The sequence below is a fragment of the Acomys minous genome, assembly GCF_964271855.1.
Source record: "Acomys minous genome assembly, chromosome: 10".
NCBI lineage: Eukaryota > Metazoa > Chordata > Mammalia > Rodentia > Muridae > Acomys > Acomys minous.
Genome location: NC_140491.1, coordinates 95814174 through 95829925, shown reverse-complemented (window position 1 = coordinate 95829925; position 15752 = coordinate 95814174). Strand labels below are relative to the sequence as shown.

Genomic DNA, 15752 nt, shown 5'->3' with positions numbered 1-15752 from the left:
GTATTGTATTATGTTTTTTTTTTTTAATTAACTAAAAGATTTCTTATTGTTCCTAAGTCTGAAGGAATCCTTATAGCTTCTGCTTTCTGTATTCGGTTTCTATCACATTGGTTCCTGGGACTCAGAAACTGTTTCACCTCCTCTCCCTTTATTCCTGCCTCCTTTCAATGCATGCAATAAGTAAACGTAAATGAAAGGTAAATTAAAGCGCTAACTCCCAATCGTGTGATTTATAGGCTATCTGTATAGTTGTTTTCTAGCATAAGAGTCACAGGGCAGTTTTTAACTTAGACAAACCAAGATGAGTCCAACTTCCTCCCAGTCGGTGACTCTTTAGAAAGTGACTCTGACAGAATGAAGACCATAGCATTTCCTATTAGAGCTATTGTATACATTAAAGTCAATGGTGGGGCTGGAGAGATGGCTCAGAGGTTAAGAGCACTGACTGTTCTTCCAGAGGTCCTGAGTTCAATTCCCAGCAACCACATGGTGGCTCACAACCATCTATGGTGTAACCTGATACCTTCTTCTGGCCTGCAGATGTACATGTAAACCACTGTATAAATAATAAATCTTTAAAAATAAATAAATAAAGTCAATGGTGCATCAAAGACACTTATAACGCAGGCATTCGGTAATCACTCACCTTTTCAGCACATGTTTTCTGTTTTGGCAGTGCTGGGTACTGAACCTGGGCCTTTTAACAGCCTAGGCAAGCACTCTACTACTGAGCTACAGCCCCATCCTTTCAGAATTTACTTATGAATGAGTGACCCAGCCTCTTCATTGTTGGTCCTACCACTAGACTGGGCGTAGATAGTGGCAAATGCTAAGAATTTGAAAGCTTGGATGTTCCCTGCCACAAAGTTGTCACCTAGACTAATGCGGGATGGACAGGTTTGCTCCATGCCAGAAAATGCAGACAGTATTTAATGCGGTACACTAGAATCACCTGGAGGAAGATGCCCAGTGGTCCAGGATGTGTTACCCTGGAGACTGACTACTCCAGGATGTGGGACACAGACATCTGTATTTTTTGACAAGTGCTAAAGTGAACCTGGTGCATATAATTCTTCACCAGGGAATCCCAATATGCAAGTAATTTCAGACTATCTCTAGCTATATGCCAGGATGACATGAAGAGATTTAACAAGGAACATCACCCCAGGTAGCAACCATTCCAAGGGGAGACCCTTAGCCTTAGTGTGAGGCTCTGTTCTTCTCATGAGATTGGTTTTAAGGTCAGCCTTCTTCTCCCTAAGGGACTTTTTAAAAGGAACCGTATATTAGTTGACTTTCTATGGTGTTTCCATAAAACATCATAACCAAAAAGCGACTTGGGGTTGAAAGGTCTGATTTGCCTCATAGTCCCAATCACAGTTCACTATAAGGAGAAGTCGAGGCAGGAACCTGGAGACAGAACTGCAGCAGAGGCCAGGGAGGAACACTGCTTACTGATGTGCTCTTCAGTCTGTTTTTTTATACAACCTAGTAGCCCCTGCCCAGGGGTCCCAAATCATTAATCAAGAAAATGTTCCACAGGCCACACTAATGGGGCTATTTTTCTCAATTGTGGTTCCCTCTTCCCAGGTGACCAAAGCTTGTGTCAAGTTGACAAACTGACCAGCACAAACCATTATCTTAAGTTTCTGAGAAGGGTTTTGTCACCACCACCCCTGTCACTTTGCCCCATTGGAAGCTTGGTTTTTCTTGAGCTCAGGGCTTTTTCATTCCCCAGACTATTTGTTCAGCTCAGGGGCTTCCTCAGCCCACCAGCTTCCAGCTCCCTGACCTCTCCACAAGCAGCAGAGAGCATGTTGATATGGTGCTAAATCACAGCTTCGCCTTCCTCCTTCCCTTATTACTTTTGGTTCCTGGTGGCCAACATAACTCAAAGTGATGTGTCAAAGAATGGACCCTGAGTACGCCGATAGCCCTTTCTGTGAGTCAACAAGGAGACAGGACAGAGAGAAACGAAATGAGGATTCACACTCCTGTGTCTCATCTAATTTTATAAGGAATAGTTTAAATTTTTCTATGTGTAAAATGATGGCTGCCTTGAATGAAAGTTGATTGTAAGGGAGCAAGATTTAAACTGAACACTCGGACAACCTACTGGCCCTAAGAGTGTAGTTAAACACTGTCAGGAATAACCATGATAAACAAGATTCAACTCTGGTTTGTTTAGAGGCAAGTCTGGGCCATGCCAGCGCTCTCTGGGTTGTGTATCTTACACAGTGAGAGAATTACATTTAGAGATATTTTTGGAATTCTATCCTCTGGAATGATCCAATTCACCCTTGAACTGTAATTTAGTTAATGTAGTTTTGATCAGGAATTTGAGTGATGGAACAAGATAGATTGCTACCTGCAATAATTACCATTCTCATCAGAATCCCTAAAATGGATCAACAATATGTTGTCTCTCTTCATCAGTAATAATTAAAAAAAAAAAAAACTTGTGTTTCAAAGAACCTATCTGAACCTTGAGAAGACTGCTTTAGTGGTGGAGTGCTTGCCTGGCAGGATCAAGGCCCCAGGTTCTAGTCCCAGAACCCTGACTCCCAAAGATCTCCTGCAAAGGGGAGGAAATATTTATAGAATATTGACTTATAATGATACTGGAGCTAGAATATAAACAGGAGCTTGACTTTATGCAATCCAAAGTTCCCAGGGGTGGTACTGCCTCCAATGGGCTGGACCTTTATCTTAGTTACTGTTCTGTTGCTGTGAAGAGACACCATGACCATGGAAACTTATGAAAGAAAGCATTGAGCTGGGGAATTGCTTACAGTGTCAGAGGGTGGGGCCCACGCCCATCATGGCATGGCAAGAGGCAGGCAGGCATGACACTAGAGCAGTACCTGAGAGCGTACATCTTACATCTTACAAGTACAAGTGGGCTTTTAAAACCAAATTCCACCCTCGGTGACACACCTTCCCCAACAAGGCCACACCTCCTGATCCTTCCTAAACAGTTCACGAGCTGGGTACGGGATCCAAAGGAAATTTCAATTCCCCAGACCACAAATAAATGACAATGGAGGATTTTTGGTGGTTAGCCACTGTTCCTCAGAAACTTGTGAAACCAGTTCCCATCTATGAAAAGGAGTCGTTTCTCTTACCACTGGCGGAAGAGATGCATGGCTCCGTTGCCAATACCTGTGGTTGCTGCTAGACATTTCAGAGTCCACACTAGAACACTAACCCTTCTCCAATCCTCCTCTACCCTAAATGGCCTACAGCTCATAGGTTTCCCTCGCCGCAGCTACTCATCCTTCTTCTTCTTTTTTTTTTTTTTAAGGTTTTATTTTGTTTGTTTATTTATTTATTTATTTATTTATTTATTTTTAGGAGAGACTAAGGCCTCATTTAATGTCTGAGAATATATAGTTCTAGGTTCTTGAACAAAGTATTTAATAGAAATTTCTGTCATAGTTCATGCCTCTAGTCTCATGCCACAGTTCTTTTTTTTAATATATATTTTATTGATTTATTCATATTATATCTAAATTGTTATCCCATCCCTTGTATCCTCCCATTCCTCTCTCCCTCCCATTTTCCTCTTACTCCCCTCCCCTATGACTGTGACTGAGGGGGACTACTCATCCTTCTTATCACCCATCTGTTCTCTATTCTCTGTCTCTGGTTATTCTACCTTCTCTCACAGATAGCTCTGGTCATGTACAGTCTGCCTTTTTTTTTTCCTCTCTGTTCTCCTTCATATCTATAATGAAAACATTTCCTTTAACCATAACATGGAGCAATCATGTCAGCAGTTGCTCGAGTGTGACCCCTGAAATGTTCTGGGAACCAAACATTCAAATATTCTTACGCAATCCATCACATCCTTCCCACATCAATCAGTAATCAAGAAAATGCCGCCACAGACATGCCCAAAGGCCAACCTCATGGAGACAAATCCTTAATTGTCCCTTCCTCCCACATGACTCTAGTTTACGTCAAACAGACAAACGGCTAAGCAGCATATCATATAATATATAGTATTGAGCAGTAAAAAAAAAAAAAAATGAAATACTGATACATGCCACAACATAAATGACTCTTAAAAACATAATTCTAAGAGGACAAAGCTAGGCACAAAAAATAGCACATATTACATAATTTCAGTTATATGAAATTTATAATAGAAGCAAATATATAGATATATAAACTACATTAATGGTAGCCACTATAATACAATAAAATGAAACCATGGGGGGGGCGGTAGGAGGGAGGACTGAAAGGGAGATGAGAGTACTGTGTTTCTTCTTCATATTATTTAACCCTTCTAAAGCAAATATGACCGATCCACACTCTTCTGACTAAAGCTTGGATTGTGTAGTGCAATGTTCTTCCCTGAGACGGATAGTGCGCTGAGTGCAGACCTTAGATTGGCGATAACCGTGTGAAAGGCAAGGAAGAGTGGGGGACTTTAGTATGCCAGAGAATTTTGTAGCAGGTTGTTTGTATGTTTTAAAAAGGGTGATTCCCTGCTCTCCATCTCAGAGGCTCTAGATTACATCTGGCATGGGGTTCAAGAGCACACATTTAAAATTAATCGCTGGTTATAAAGCAGATGTTTCATGAAGCAAACACCAGGAAACATTATCTTTAAGGAAAAAGTGCAAAGCCCTTTCTCAGGAAGGCACATCTGAGTGGCCTGTGGCTACTCAAGGATGGCATAAATGGCAGAGGTTAATCCTGGGCACAGGGCACCTGCCTCTCACTCCTGACATGGGAATAGACCTGGTAGAAAGTCGTAACTATAATATAGACCACAATCATATGCGTGACAAAAAAAAAAAAGGTGTGAAGGACACATCAAGTGATCTGGGCTTTTGTCAAGAGTTGGTCCTGCTCCTTCAATATGCCTTTCTTTCAGACCCTCTTTAAATTCTGCATACTAAGTAGTTGCAGTGAGGGTTTGGCGAGTGATACATGTGGGCTGTGTATACACAGCCCAGTTATGTTAGATTATACTTGGGCTTATACATGTCTGTTATGATTTCTAAGGTTATGTAATAGAAAACCTTCAGTCAAATACTTGCAGTAGACACTCATATTCTCCTAATGAGTCAGCCCATGTCATTCACATCTGCTTAAATCAAATGGTAGAATTTGTAGTCCTGTGCAGGCAGCCCCAGGTAATGGCTGCTTCCCTAGATGGGCTGTGTTATTCTACACATCTCCTTTGAAAGTTGTCAATCAACTTTTATGGTTTCAGCGATCACACTAGGGGAACATGGCCAATCCAAAGTCTACCCCCAGTGTATTAGTCATCTCAGGGAAGTCCTACCATTTTACCTAAAAGCAATGATGAAGGAATGCAAGACACTCTAATCACCCCCAGAAAAGTGGTTTTTAAAATTGTCCCTTTCTTTTCCCTTTTTTCTGCCCTCCCTTAAATGTTGTTTGGTGACAACCTTGTTCTCTGTTGTCTTTAATGTTGGACCCTTCTACAAATACATATATCATCCAGGAAATACTGTAGATATCCTTAGATGTATAATTATTTATTAACTCCCAATGAACTAATTTGGTTCTTGAAAATGTGTGCAGTAACTAGGCATGAAATCAGGCCTACATTTCTCAAGGCAATTATCTAAGTATTCTAGGTGGAAAAGAACACACAAAAAGGGATTTCATTGTCAAGTCAGTTTGAAGCATATTGAATCCATATTAAGCAGGTTCTTAACCACAGGAATCTCAGAGTCTTCAGTGTTGTAGTGTGCATGCTGTGTTCCCAGAGGACACACTAAGGCACTGTGAACCAAATTTTCCTGGGAAGAGTTGTGAAGTCGCTCTACTTAAGGACCACACATGGGGAAGGAACAGTCCAGACTATAGCAGGTTGTTCTCCGTTGCTTCTGTGTATGCCAAAATGCAGTTCACCATTTCTACATTTCCTAATTGTGTAACTGAGTTTGAGTTACAGAATTAGGTCACCTTGGGGTTTGGTTGAGAATTTTAACAAAACCAGAGAAGTAGGCCTTTGTTTTCCATCACTTCAATAAACTCCAGATTTCAGATCTACACTTCATATTCTACTAAATTTACTTTTAAGCTTACTATGAAATCTATAACAGTATCTTACAAGTGGATTTTGATTCTACTCCTCTTGTCTGAAAGAACTGCTTAAAATTAGTATCATTGTTTCTGTGCCTGATGAAAACATGTTCATTTTTGACACATATATCTACTCTAGCACTTTCACTCTGTTTTGGCAGTTTGGTATTAGAAGAGAAAGGTTTTTGGGAACAATATTAAGGTCTATCCCAAGTAAATATTTAATTCCCATAGAGTTCTAAATGTTTGCTTATTAAAGAACCAAAATATTATTTCCAAAAATACTTCATGTCCATTTCTTTTCCTTAAAACTAGTCCCTCTAATTTCTTATTAGAGACTCTTTGCTGATCATTCTTGAGTTTTCTTAGGTAAATTTTGAGTTATTAGTGGGACAGCAGCACCGTACAATTCACATTAAGGCCCTGAAGTGTTAGAACTTGCAAGCTGGAATGATTTTATTTGAACTCATCTTAGAAATATTAGATATCGCCGCACAGGGAAGGCTGCCGTGACTGTTTCTAATGAGCTTTGTTTCCAGGCTCCACGAAGGTATTCTGCGATGCTGTGTGGCAAAGGAACTCCAGTTCGCACATTTGCTACCAACTCAACCTGCTTTCCCTTCTCTCGTGGAATGAGGCACACTCTTCCTGTCAGATGCAAGGAGGTGCTTTGTTAAGTATTACCGATGAGAATGAAGAAAATTTCATAAGGAGTAAGTATGGGAATGGGGCACATTGAGATCAGCACAATAAAATGGCTATTGTGGACAATTCTGTCCTTGGGTGGAAAAAATTACATCCTTAAAAATGTTTTTCCTTTTCTTAATATAGCCAAAATTCTAATTCTGAATTTTAAAACCTTAATTTAGTGTGTGTGTGTGTGTGTGTGTGTGTGTCTGCACATGCGTGTGCAGTTTTTCAGTAGTCAGTTCTCTCCTTCCAGCATAGGGGTTCTGAGGATCCAATTCAGTTTGTCATGCTTGGTGGCAAGTGCCCTTCCCCACTGAGCCATCTCACCACCCCTCTGGTCTTGTGTGTGTTTTGTATGGACACTGTCCCATTCTCTCCGGCACCTATTTCATGTCTTAGTTTTCCCCTGGGAGTAGAGAAGTTGCAGCTATAACCCTTGACCCAGGTAAGCTGCAACTCGGCTGGATCAGAGGAGCTCCTAAACTTAAATACCAATTCTTGTCGTCTGCAGAATTTAAACATCCAACTCCATTGGTAAATAATTAAACAGTCTATTCATTCATAGCTTATCCATCGTGGTGTGCAGGCCCATCATAGACCCTGTGGTAAATACCAAAACTTTAATATTAGTGGGAGTTTTTTTCTAAAAACAAACAAACAAAAACAAAAAAACCCACCTGTACATATAGGACAATAATGTTTCAAAATGCCACCAGTGGTGGTGATGAGAAAACAGCTTTACTTTGTTCCAACATCAGCTAAAGTGGTCTCTTTCCCTTAATGATTGATTCAGGCAAAACTGGGATTTGTGGCTTTGACAAAGAAAATGATTTTATGGAAACACCATATGACAGAGTTGAGATTTATTAAAAGACAAAAAGACATTTTAATGTAGAACTTAAGATATAGACTCAAAACAAATTATAGAGGTGGTCACTCCTGTTATGTTTTGAGTCTGGAATGTGCTGTTTGGGGAGACAGTTTTCCTATGGTGTCTCAGACAGCTCTCTTTAAGGCAATCGCATGACTTGAGACATCAGTATATCAGACCTCACGGAAATATCCCTCTAGATAAGCTATGCACTGTTTTATCTGATCCAAGAGTGGGATGTGGACAATACCAGGCAATTTTTAATCTTCATTTCTAATAACACTTATTTTTAAAAAACATCACATGGATCTTTGGCCAGAAAACAGAAATGAGGAAACATAGATGAAATGCAAGCTGTGTTTATCAAGGCAGATCAGCCAAGTAACAGTCAAGGAGACTTCCAAACAATGCTTTAGTTGGGTCCCAGACAAGCCCCCAGTTGTCAGTGGTGCTAAGCACAGAGGCACAGCTATGCTCCATTCCCCACATGTCCCCAGACGGTTCCCTTTCATTTCACTATTTAGATAAACCCAGAGTTTGTTGTTCAATGAAAAATAGAATATGAAGCAGAATTAGAGATTTATTAAAGGACATTTTTAACATGATCTTAAGCACATGGGTTAATAGAGAAGTACCCAGGGGGAAAAAAAAATAAGACAGACCCAAATATTGGTATCAGCTTGTCAAGAGAAAGTCTGTCTAGGTATCTTTACAATAGACACAATGTAAATTTGGTGGTCTCAAGTTGTATCTGTAAAGATTGCTTAGAAATAGTTCTTCCTCCATTTTTAAACATTTCTCAGAGTCAAAGAATTTTCTTCTGGGGCTGGAGAGATAGCTCACCAGTCACTGGATGCTCTTCCAGAGGACCCCGGGTTCAGTTCCCAGCACCCACATGGCAGCTCACAACTGTCTGTAACTTCTATTTCAGGGGAATCCAACACACTCACACAGATATATATGCAGGTAAACCACCAATATACATAAAAAATAAAAATAAAAAATATTTTTAAAAAAGAAATTGATATTTGTTATTACATTTTTTTCTTCTGAATAAAGTTATGAAGGATATTGTTTAGATTTAGAAATGGGAGGAGAATGAAAGAAGCTCAAAGTTATACATAATTTTAGGCTAAAGTATACACAATTTGTTTCTTATCTTTGACAAGATAGCTTTAGAAAAAAATATATTGTCTCTGCAAACAATTTTGGCCCTATCAGTGGTCAATGGTGCCTGAAGTTCCTGTGTCCATCAGTAGGACTGGTAAACTAGATGGAAGGCCATTTTTTGGGGGGAGGGGGTTGTTCTATTTTGTATTTTGCATGTTTTCCCTCCCATGTGCCCATAATTTTTCCTACCTTTGTAACCTGCCTCAAACAGAATTGTAAAAATGAGTTGAAACTTGTGTTTCCTCCTCTTCCTCCTTTTAGTTCAAATTCATTTGTGTTCCTTTTTAAAAGCTACTTGGGGCCTGACAAGTTGGCTCAGTGGGTGGAGGTGCTTGTGCACAGGCCTGATGACCTGAGTCCTCGGATGCCATGATGTGGCAGAAGAGAGGCAACTCCTGAGAGCCGCCCCTGCCTCACAGTCCTCACTGCACACAGGCACGCGCGTGTGTGCGCACACACACACACACACACACACACTAATACTTTTTTAATTTTAAAATTAATTTGGGAACACTAAGAACTATCAAATTCATTACTTTCATTGAGTTTCTAACACAACGTTTTTCTCGAATTTTACTTCATCTGTAGTTTAGATTTTAGAATTTGAAATTCACCCATATAGAAAAGAAAAGCAAGTCGGGGCGGAGGGGGGGGGAGGAATCTGTCATAGTTCAACAAGTTAAGGTTAACCATGTCCTGTCAAACCAAATAACCACGTGTTCAGAACCAGTGTTCTAATTGCTGTGATAAACACCATGACCGAGAAGAGTAACTTGGGAAGGGAAGGCTTTAGGGGTCATTTCTCTGTACACTTCCAGGTAGCAGCCATCACTGAGGGAAGTCAGGCAGGAACTCAAGGAAGGAACTCACGCGGAGGCCATGGAGAGCTGTTGTACTGGCTTTGTTTGGCCAAAGACCATCTGCCCAGGGGTGGCACCACCCACGGTGGGCTGGACCCTCCCACATCGATTGGTTAATTAGTAAAATGCCCTGCAGACTTGCCTATGGCACAATCTGATAGAAGAATTTTCTCAGTAGAGACTCTCTCCTCCCAGATGGCTCCTAGCTTGTGTCAGGTTGATAACCACAACATACAGACAAAATCTAGCCAGTAGTATCTATAGAAATGGGCACGGCATTAAAAACACAGGTGCAGTTATGTACGTAGATGGATGGAAGAGAGAGACATCCTGTCTGTGTTTGAATCCTGCCACTGCCACCTTCTTGCAGGGTTGCTCAACATTTCAGTTTTCCTTCCATCAAATGGAGATAATGACAGTAGCTACGCAGTAGTGCACAATGCATCTTATACACAGGGGAAGCCGTAGCAAAGTGTGTGCCATGCGTAACTAATGGTGTGGGTTGGCCAATGAACTGCTGTGTACACAATTTTATACTCTGCTTATTCAATTTACCTGCATGTGTTCCTGTCCATAAAGATATATATATTTCTACATTGTGGTGTGTATGTGTTATATATGTGGTATAACACACATAAGTGACTTGCAGATGCATGTGTCCATAAAGATGTTTATGTAGCTCTATGTTGTAGTGTGTACCTGTGTGTGTGTGTGTGTGTGTGTGTGTGTGTGTGTGTGTGTGTGTGTGTAATGTGTGGCATATGTACATGACTGTGCAGATGCATGTGTACCTAAAGGTGGATATACAGTTCTATATTGTGGTGTGTACGTGTGTGTGTGTATGTGTGTGTGTGTGTGTGTGTGTGTGGTATATGGCATATGTACGTGACTGTGCAGATGCATGTGTCCCTGAACACATAGCTGGAGGGCAAAGCATCCCTCTGTATCACTCTCTGCCTTGTTCTCTTGAAACACCCTCTCACTGGACCAGCAGCTCGCAGGTTCAGCTAGGCTAGCCGGCCAGTGAGCTCCTGGAGTCTTCCTGGATTTGCTCCCAGTCATGTCCAGCTTTTTATGTGGCTGCTGGGAATTTGACCTGAAGCTCTCATGCTTGCAGAATGAGCACTCTTATCCACTGAGCCATCTTTTCGGGCCTCCATCTTGTTTTAATTGTTACCGCGTAGTGTAACTTTGTAGTAACATATTACACTGCCTTTGGAGTAGGCAGATGGAATCATTCTGGCATTTGTTTATGGCTGTTGCCAACTGTTCCCACACATATCTTAGTACAGGGTCCCAGTTATTTCATCTGTATCTGTGGAATGGGAGTCACTGGACGGAAGTAGAAGCTTTACAAAGCCAGAGACATCTTTCAGAAGGATTGTGATAAGTGTGGGTGCACAGTGCGTGCTCACCCTTCCCCGTCAGCCCTGCACAAGTGGGGAATCATTGTCAAAACTAATGTGAGTGAATCTTACTGGAGTAAAATGAAAATTTCCAAAATCATTACTAAGATGTAATGGGTCTTATGGAAAAGCTTGCACACCATTTATGAATTACAGTTGTTATCCATCCTAACTGCCAAGGCTTCTCATGGGAGAATTTGTACCTATTCATCAAGCTTGAATAGCAATGTAAAAGAAAAATAAGATATATCAGTGGCTTTTATTTAAACATTTTGATTCTATAATTAGGCTTTGGGGATTGTTTGGGGAAATAGGAGTCTATTCATGAAGACAGAAATTGTCCTAACCAAAGTGGTTTTGGTGATGCAATGAGTCTAATGTCTCTTGCTAGTCTCTAAATTGTGAGGTAAAGAATTATCAAGCTTGTCACAAATGACAAGAAACATCCAAAAGAGTTTAGTCCTGAGTTTGTATTTATGTGTTAAGGGTAAACTTAGTTATAAAGGTAAATAGATTCTGTGGGGTGGGTGTGTTGCTTTTCTTTCTCTTTTTTTTTTTCTTTTTCTTTTTTTGGTTTTACGTGTGTGTGTTTGTGTGTGTACCTTTAAATATGAATTACAATGTGCATGATCCTTGTTTACGTTTTGGTAAACACAATTGCATGGTTTTGAGTATGTGGATTAATCCTAAAAATAGTTAATATTTGAGTTAGGTTATTTACATCACAGCACTTTGCGTGGGTGCAGCATATAGGAATTTCTCCCTGTCTTGTCAGTGAGTCTTCTGACCCACCCCACCCTTATGGGAAGGTTAACGATTCAATCCAGTCATCAGGAAGAGACTGCATACAATGTCAGAAATACTTGGACATGGAGTTCATTGTACAAAATGTTCTGTTTAGTGTTAAAGCACCCTTCATCTTTTTTTAAAAAAAGTGTCTGGCTTCCTCCAGCTTCCACTGTTGTACTGAAATGTCCAATTGTTGAGGAGGAGCCGACTTATCTGCGAATACAGAGTCCTTTCCCTAACAATCACACAACCTATGGTCCAGACCAAAGAGCTTGTGAGAATAAAGGTGCTGCAGTAATTACTGCTACAAAACCACAGGAGGGAAGCGAGCCCAGACAGTCACTCTCTTAATACCTGCCTGTACTCTCAGGCTAGGTCCTTGCATTTAGAAAGACAGACAGACAGACAGACACACAGACACACAGACATAGAGAGAGATGGAAACACACAGAGACAGAAACAAAGATACAGAGACAGAGAGACAGAGAGAGACAGACAGACAGAGAAACGAAAAGAGACAGAAACAAAGAGAGACAGAGACAGAGACAGAGACAGACAGACAGAGAAACCTGTCGAGACAGAAGCAAAGACACACAGAGAAAGACAGAGATAAAGAGGCAGGGAGAGAGAAAAGGAGGAGAAGAGGAAGAGAGTAATTGAATTACTCTGAAGCACACAAATCAGAAGAAAACGGTGCTCTCCTTTTCAGAAGAAATGTCAAAATGGCTACTTCGGAGAGGGCTTACCCCAATTTTATTGTACAAGAGGTACACATTCATTCAGAAAAAAAAAATTTTTTTTAACTTAGGCACACTAAAAGAAAAACCCTAAGTATACAATTTCTATAGGCACATTTTCTGTGCAAGCATGTCAGCCGTTTTATTTACAGTATCCATTGCAGAGACATGGTTGGATTAACTGGTAAGATGCTTCGGTGCCATGGTTAGAAGCAGGGACCACAGAACCACAGAATCCTCTCTATTCTCAAGTGCATGGGCCCTGGCCTGGGTCCCCGCTGCAGAGGCCTCCTGAACGCAGGGCTCTTACTCTAAGATGCTTCCTTTCAGACAGCTCTCAGCAGCTCTGCTGGGCTTCAGTTCACCCAAGTGTGAGCACTTACTTCGGTCCACTCTCTGGGCGTGGCCATGGTTATCTCCGCCTCTGCCTTCTAAAACTGGAAGTGTGTGAGCTAAGTCAAATGGGAGTGCCTCACGTTCTGAATAGGGCCCCTTCGGATAAACCAGAGCTGAGCATTGCCTATTGCTGTTTGTAGGTCATTCTGCAAATGGCGGAACCCTGCTTTGTCACACCCAAGCCCCAGCATGGGGGGGGGGGGGGGCGGGGGAACGTTCATAACACCTACTCCGGCATTACCTGTGGCTCTACAACATGAAGAAATAGCAGTTCAAGAAAGCAGTGGAGTGTTGAGTTTGGCTTTCTTTTTTGTTTTGACCCTTCTATTTTCTGTTGACACGCCGTGGCTTTCTTTTCAGAGCAGCTGAGCAAGGAAGCGGCGGAGGTGTGGATTGGCTTGAATCAGCTGGATGAAAAGGCAGGCTGGCAGTGGTCTGATGGAACACCACTCAGCTACCTCAGCTGGAGCCCAGGTACCCAAGCATCGTATTTACCTCTAACATGCTGGGCTGGGCTGGGCTGCAGACTTAGACACAGCAGTCCTATAAAAATATCTTATTCTGAGAGTGGTTAACTTTTCCCCCGCCCCCGGATCAGGTTCCTCTATGTTACCTAAGCAAGGCTGGAATGCTCAATCCTCCTGCCTTGATCTCTCATGTGCTGGCTTTGCAGGCGTATGCCACCACACCTGTGGTTTATTAAATATTGTTTATAAGACAAGCTCCGCAGAAGGCAGAACCCAGAAAGATAATCTATTTAGCTAACATTGCAAGGATATTGGGGTCTGAGATAGACTGCTGTTTTCAAAATAGCAACAAATTGCAAAATATCCCTCCACTTTAAAATAACAAAAGTGGCTCTCTAGCCGTCTTTGGGAAATCAGTTCCCTGCCATGCCTAGACTTGAACTTCAAAATCACAGAGAAGCATAACGAATGTCCTGTAGGGGGCGCTAACAGGGGGAAATGAGAAGGGCTACCTTTTGTGCCGAAACTACATTTCTGTGTGTGTTGATTTTTCAGAGATAAACTCTGGGCCGTTTGTTGAGTATCGTTGTGGAACACTGAAACTAGCCTCAGCTGCCTGGCAGAGCAGGGACTGTGAGTCCACGTTGCCTTATATATGCAAACGGGATCTAAACCACACTGCTCCTGAAATTCTTGGTAAGTACTTCTTTAATTGTTCTTTGGTTGGAGACGTGTCCCCTCTGTGCATTAAAAATGTCTCTACTTTGCTGATAACTCATAATTGGGGCTTAGCAAACTCAGGTTTATGGGTATATGAATAAAAATGTGTAAGTCGTCCCTGCCATTCTAAAGAAGCATGACCACATCAAATGCATTTACTCAAAACTACAACAAAACAGCATGAGGCGAGCAAAGGATTCTGTCTTTTTTTTTTTTTTTTTAAGATTTTCACTCTTTCATCATTCTGCATTAGAAACCCAAAGTCTGCTTTCCTTTATAGTTTTGAGTTTTTATCTGTGGGATTCCTCAAACTTAAAGGTAAAAGAAAATAACTTAATAGTATTTTTTCTTATTATGTGGGTTTTCTTTTTTGCTCACTTTTTAACATAAGAGTTGTACATGATAGTAGCATGCAATGTGTTGTGATCCGAATAGGTGTCGTGCAATGACCAGCGTATCCATTACTGCAAACGTTATCACTTCTTTGTGGTGAGACGACTCAAACGCCTCCCTTTGATCTATTTCAACATTACAAGGCACCGTTTAAACTCTGGTCACTTGGTATGCAACACAGCTCCAGCCCTCTGCTGAGAAGTGTCTACCACATTTCAAATTTCAAACATTAGTAATGTGCTCACCCCATTTAAATAGCAAACAAAATTAGGGTGATATTTAAGGCAACAAATACCTAGTTATCATCTAGAATAATGTAATCTAGTCTAACTCTACCATTTTCACAATTTTTTATTCATCTGCATGTACAAGTGTGGGCATGACATATGTGTGGACAGTGGACAGTGTATGTGCAAGGTGTATGCATGTGGTGTATGTGAAAGCATGTGTGGATGTGCATACCCATCCAAACATACTGAGGCCAGAGAAGAACGTCAGCTGCCCTGACCTGCCACTCTGCCTTATTCCCTTTAGACAGGATCTTGTGTCGAACCTGGAGATGGACTAGCAGCCAGGGAGCCTTAACAATCCCCTCTCTGCAGCCCCCTCCCATGCTACCATCATAGACACGCCCGGCTTGGTACATGGGCTTTGAGGATTTGAACTTCTATACTCAGGCTTGAACAGCAAGCACTCCTGCTCACTGAGCCATCTTCTCAGCCCTAATTACACCTACTTTTGGTATCTGTTACCCATCTATTTTCTTTGGGAATTGCTACTTTAACTCAAAAGTCTAAATAATAACAAAACCAGTTTGTTTGTTTTAAAGAATCATTACGGGAATAACTTGAAACAGCTCTAGATTTTAAAATACACAGAATCGTAATTTGTAAATATTGCCTCTACCACTTGGGTTCTAACTGTTATTTTTTTTTATCCAGTGGCAGCTGACCCTGGCAGTGTTGGGGAACTGGGCATATCATGTGGGAGGGAAGAAGCACCACTCATATTTTTTATGTAGTTGCTTTTCCATTATTTTAAGTATTTGCTAGGATTGCTGTGGCTGTTATGGTTGTTTCCTTTCTGTTTTGTTCCTTCCTTCTTTGTGTCTCCATTTCTTCTTTCATCATTCACTTGTTTTTTGTTTTCTCTCTCTCTCTCCTGCCACATTTATTTTCTTCTGT

The 15752-nt window shown here is 41.2% G+C and overlaps 1 protein-coding gene across 1 annotated transcript in view; it reads left to right on the top strand.

The window, feature by feature from the left end:
• PLA2R1 (phospholipase A2 receptor 1) overlaps window positions 1-15752 on the top strand; it is a 124693-nt gene that overhangs the window by 22592 nt on the left and 86349 nt on the right. The window contains exons 4-6 of the mRNA XM_084799795.1: window positions 6609-6782; window positions 13349-13462; window positions 14011-14151. Coding sequence (XP_084655921.1) covers window positions 6609-6782; window positions 13349-13462; window positions 14011-14151 — 429 coding nt within the window. The remainder of the gene's footprint in view (window positions 1-6608; window positions 6783-13348; window positions 13463-14010; window positions 14152-15752) is intronic.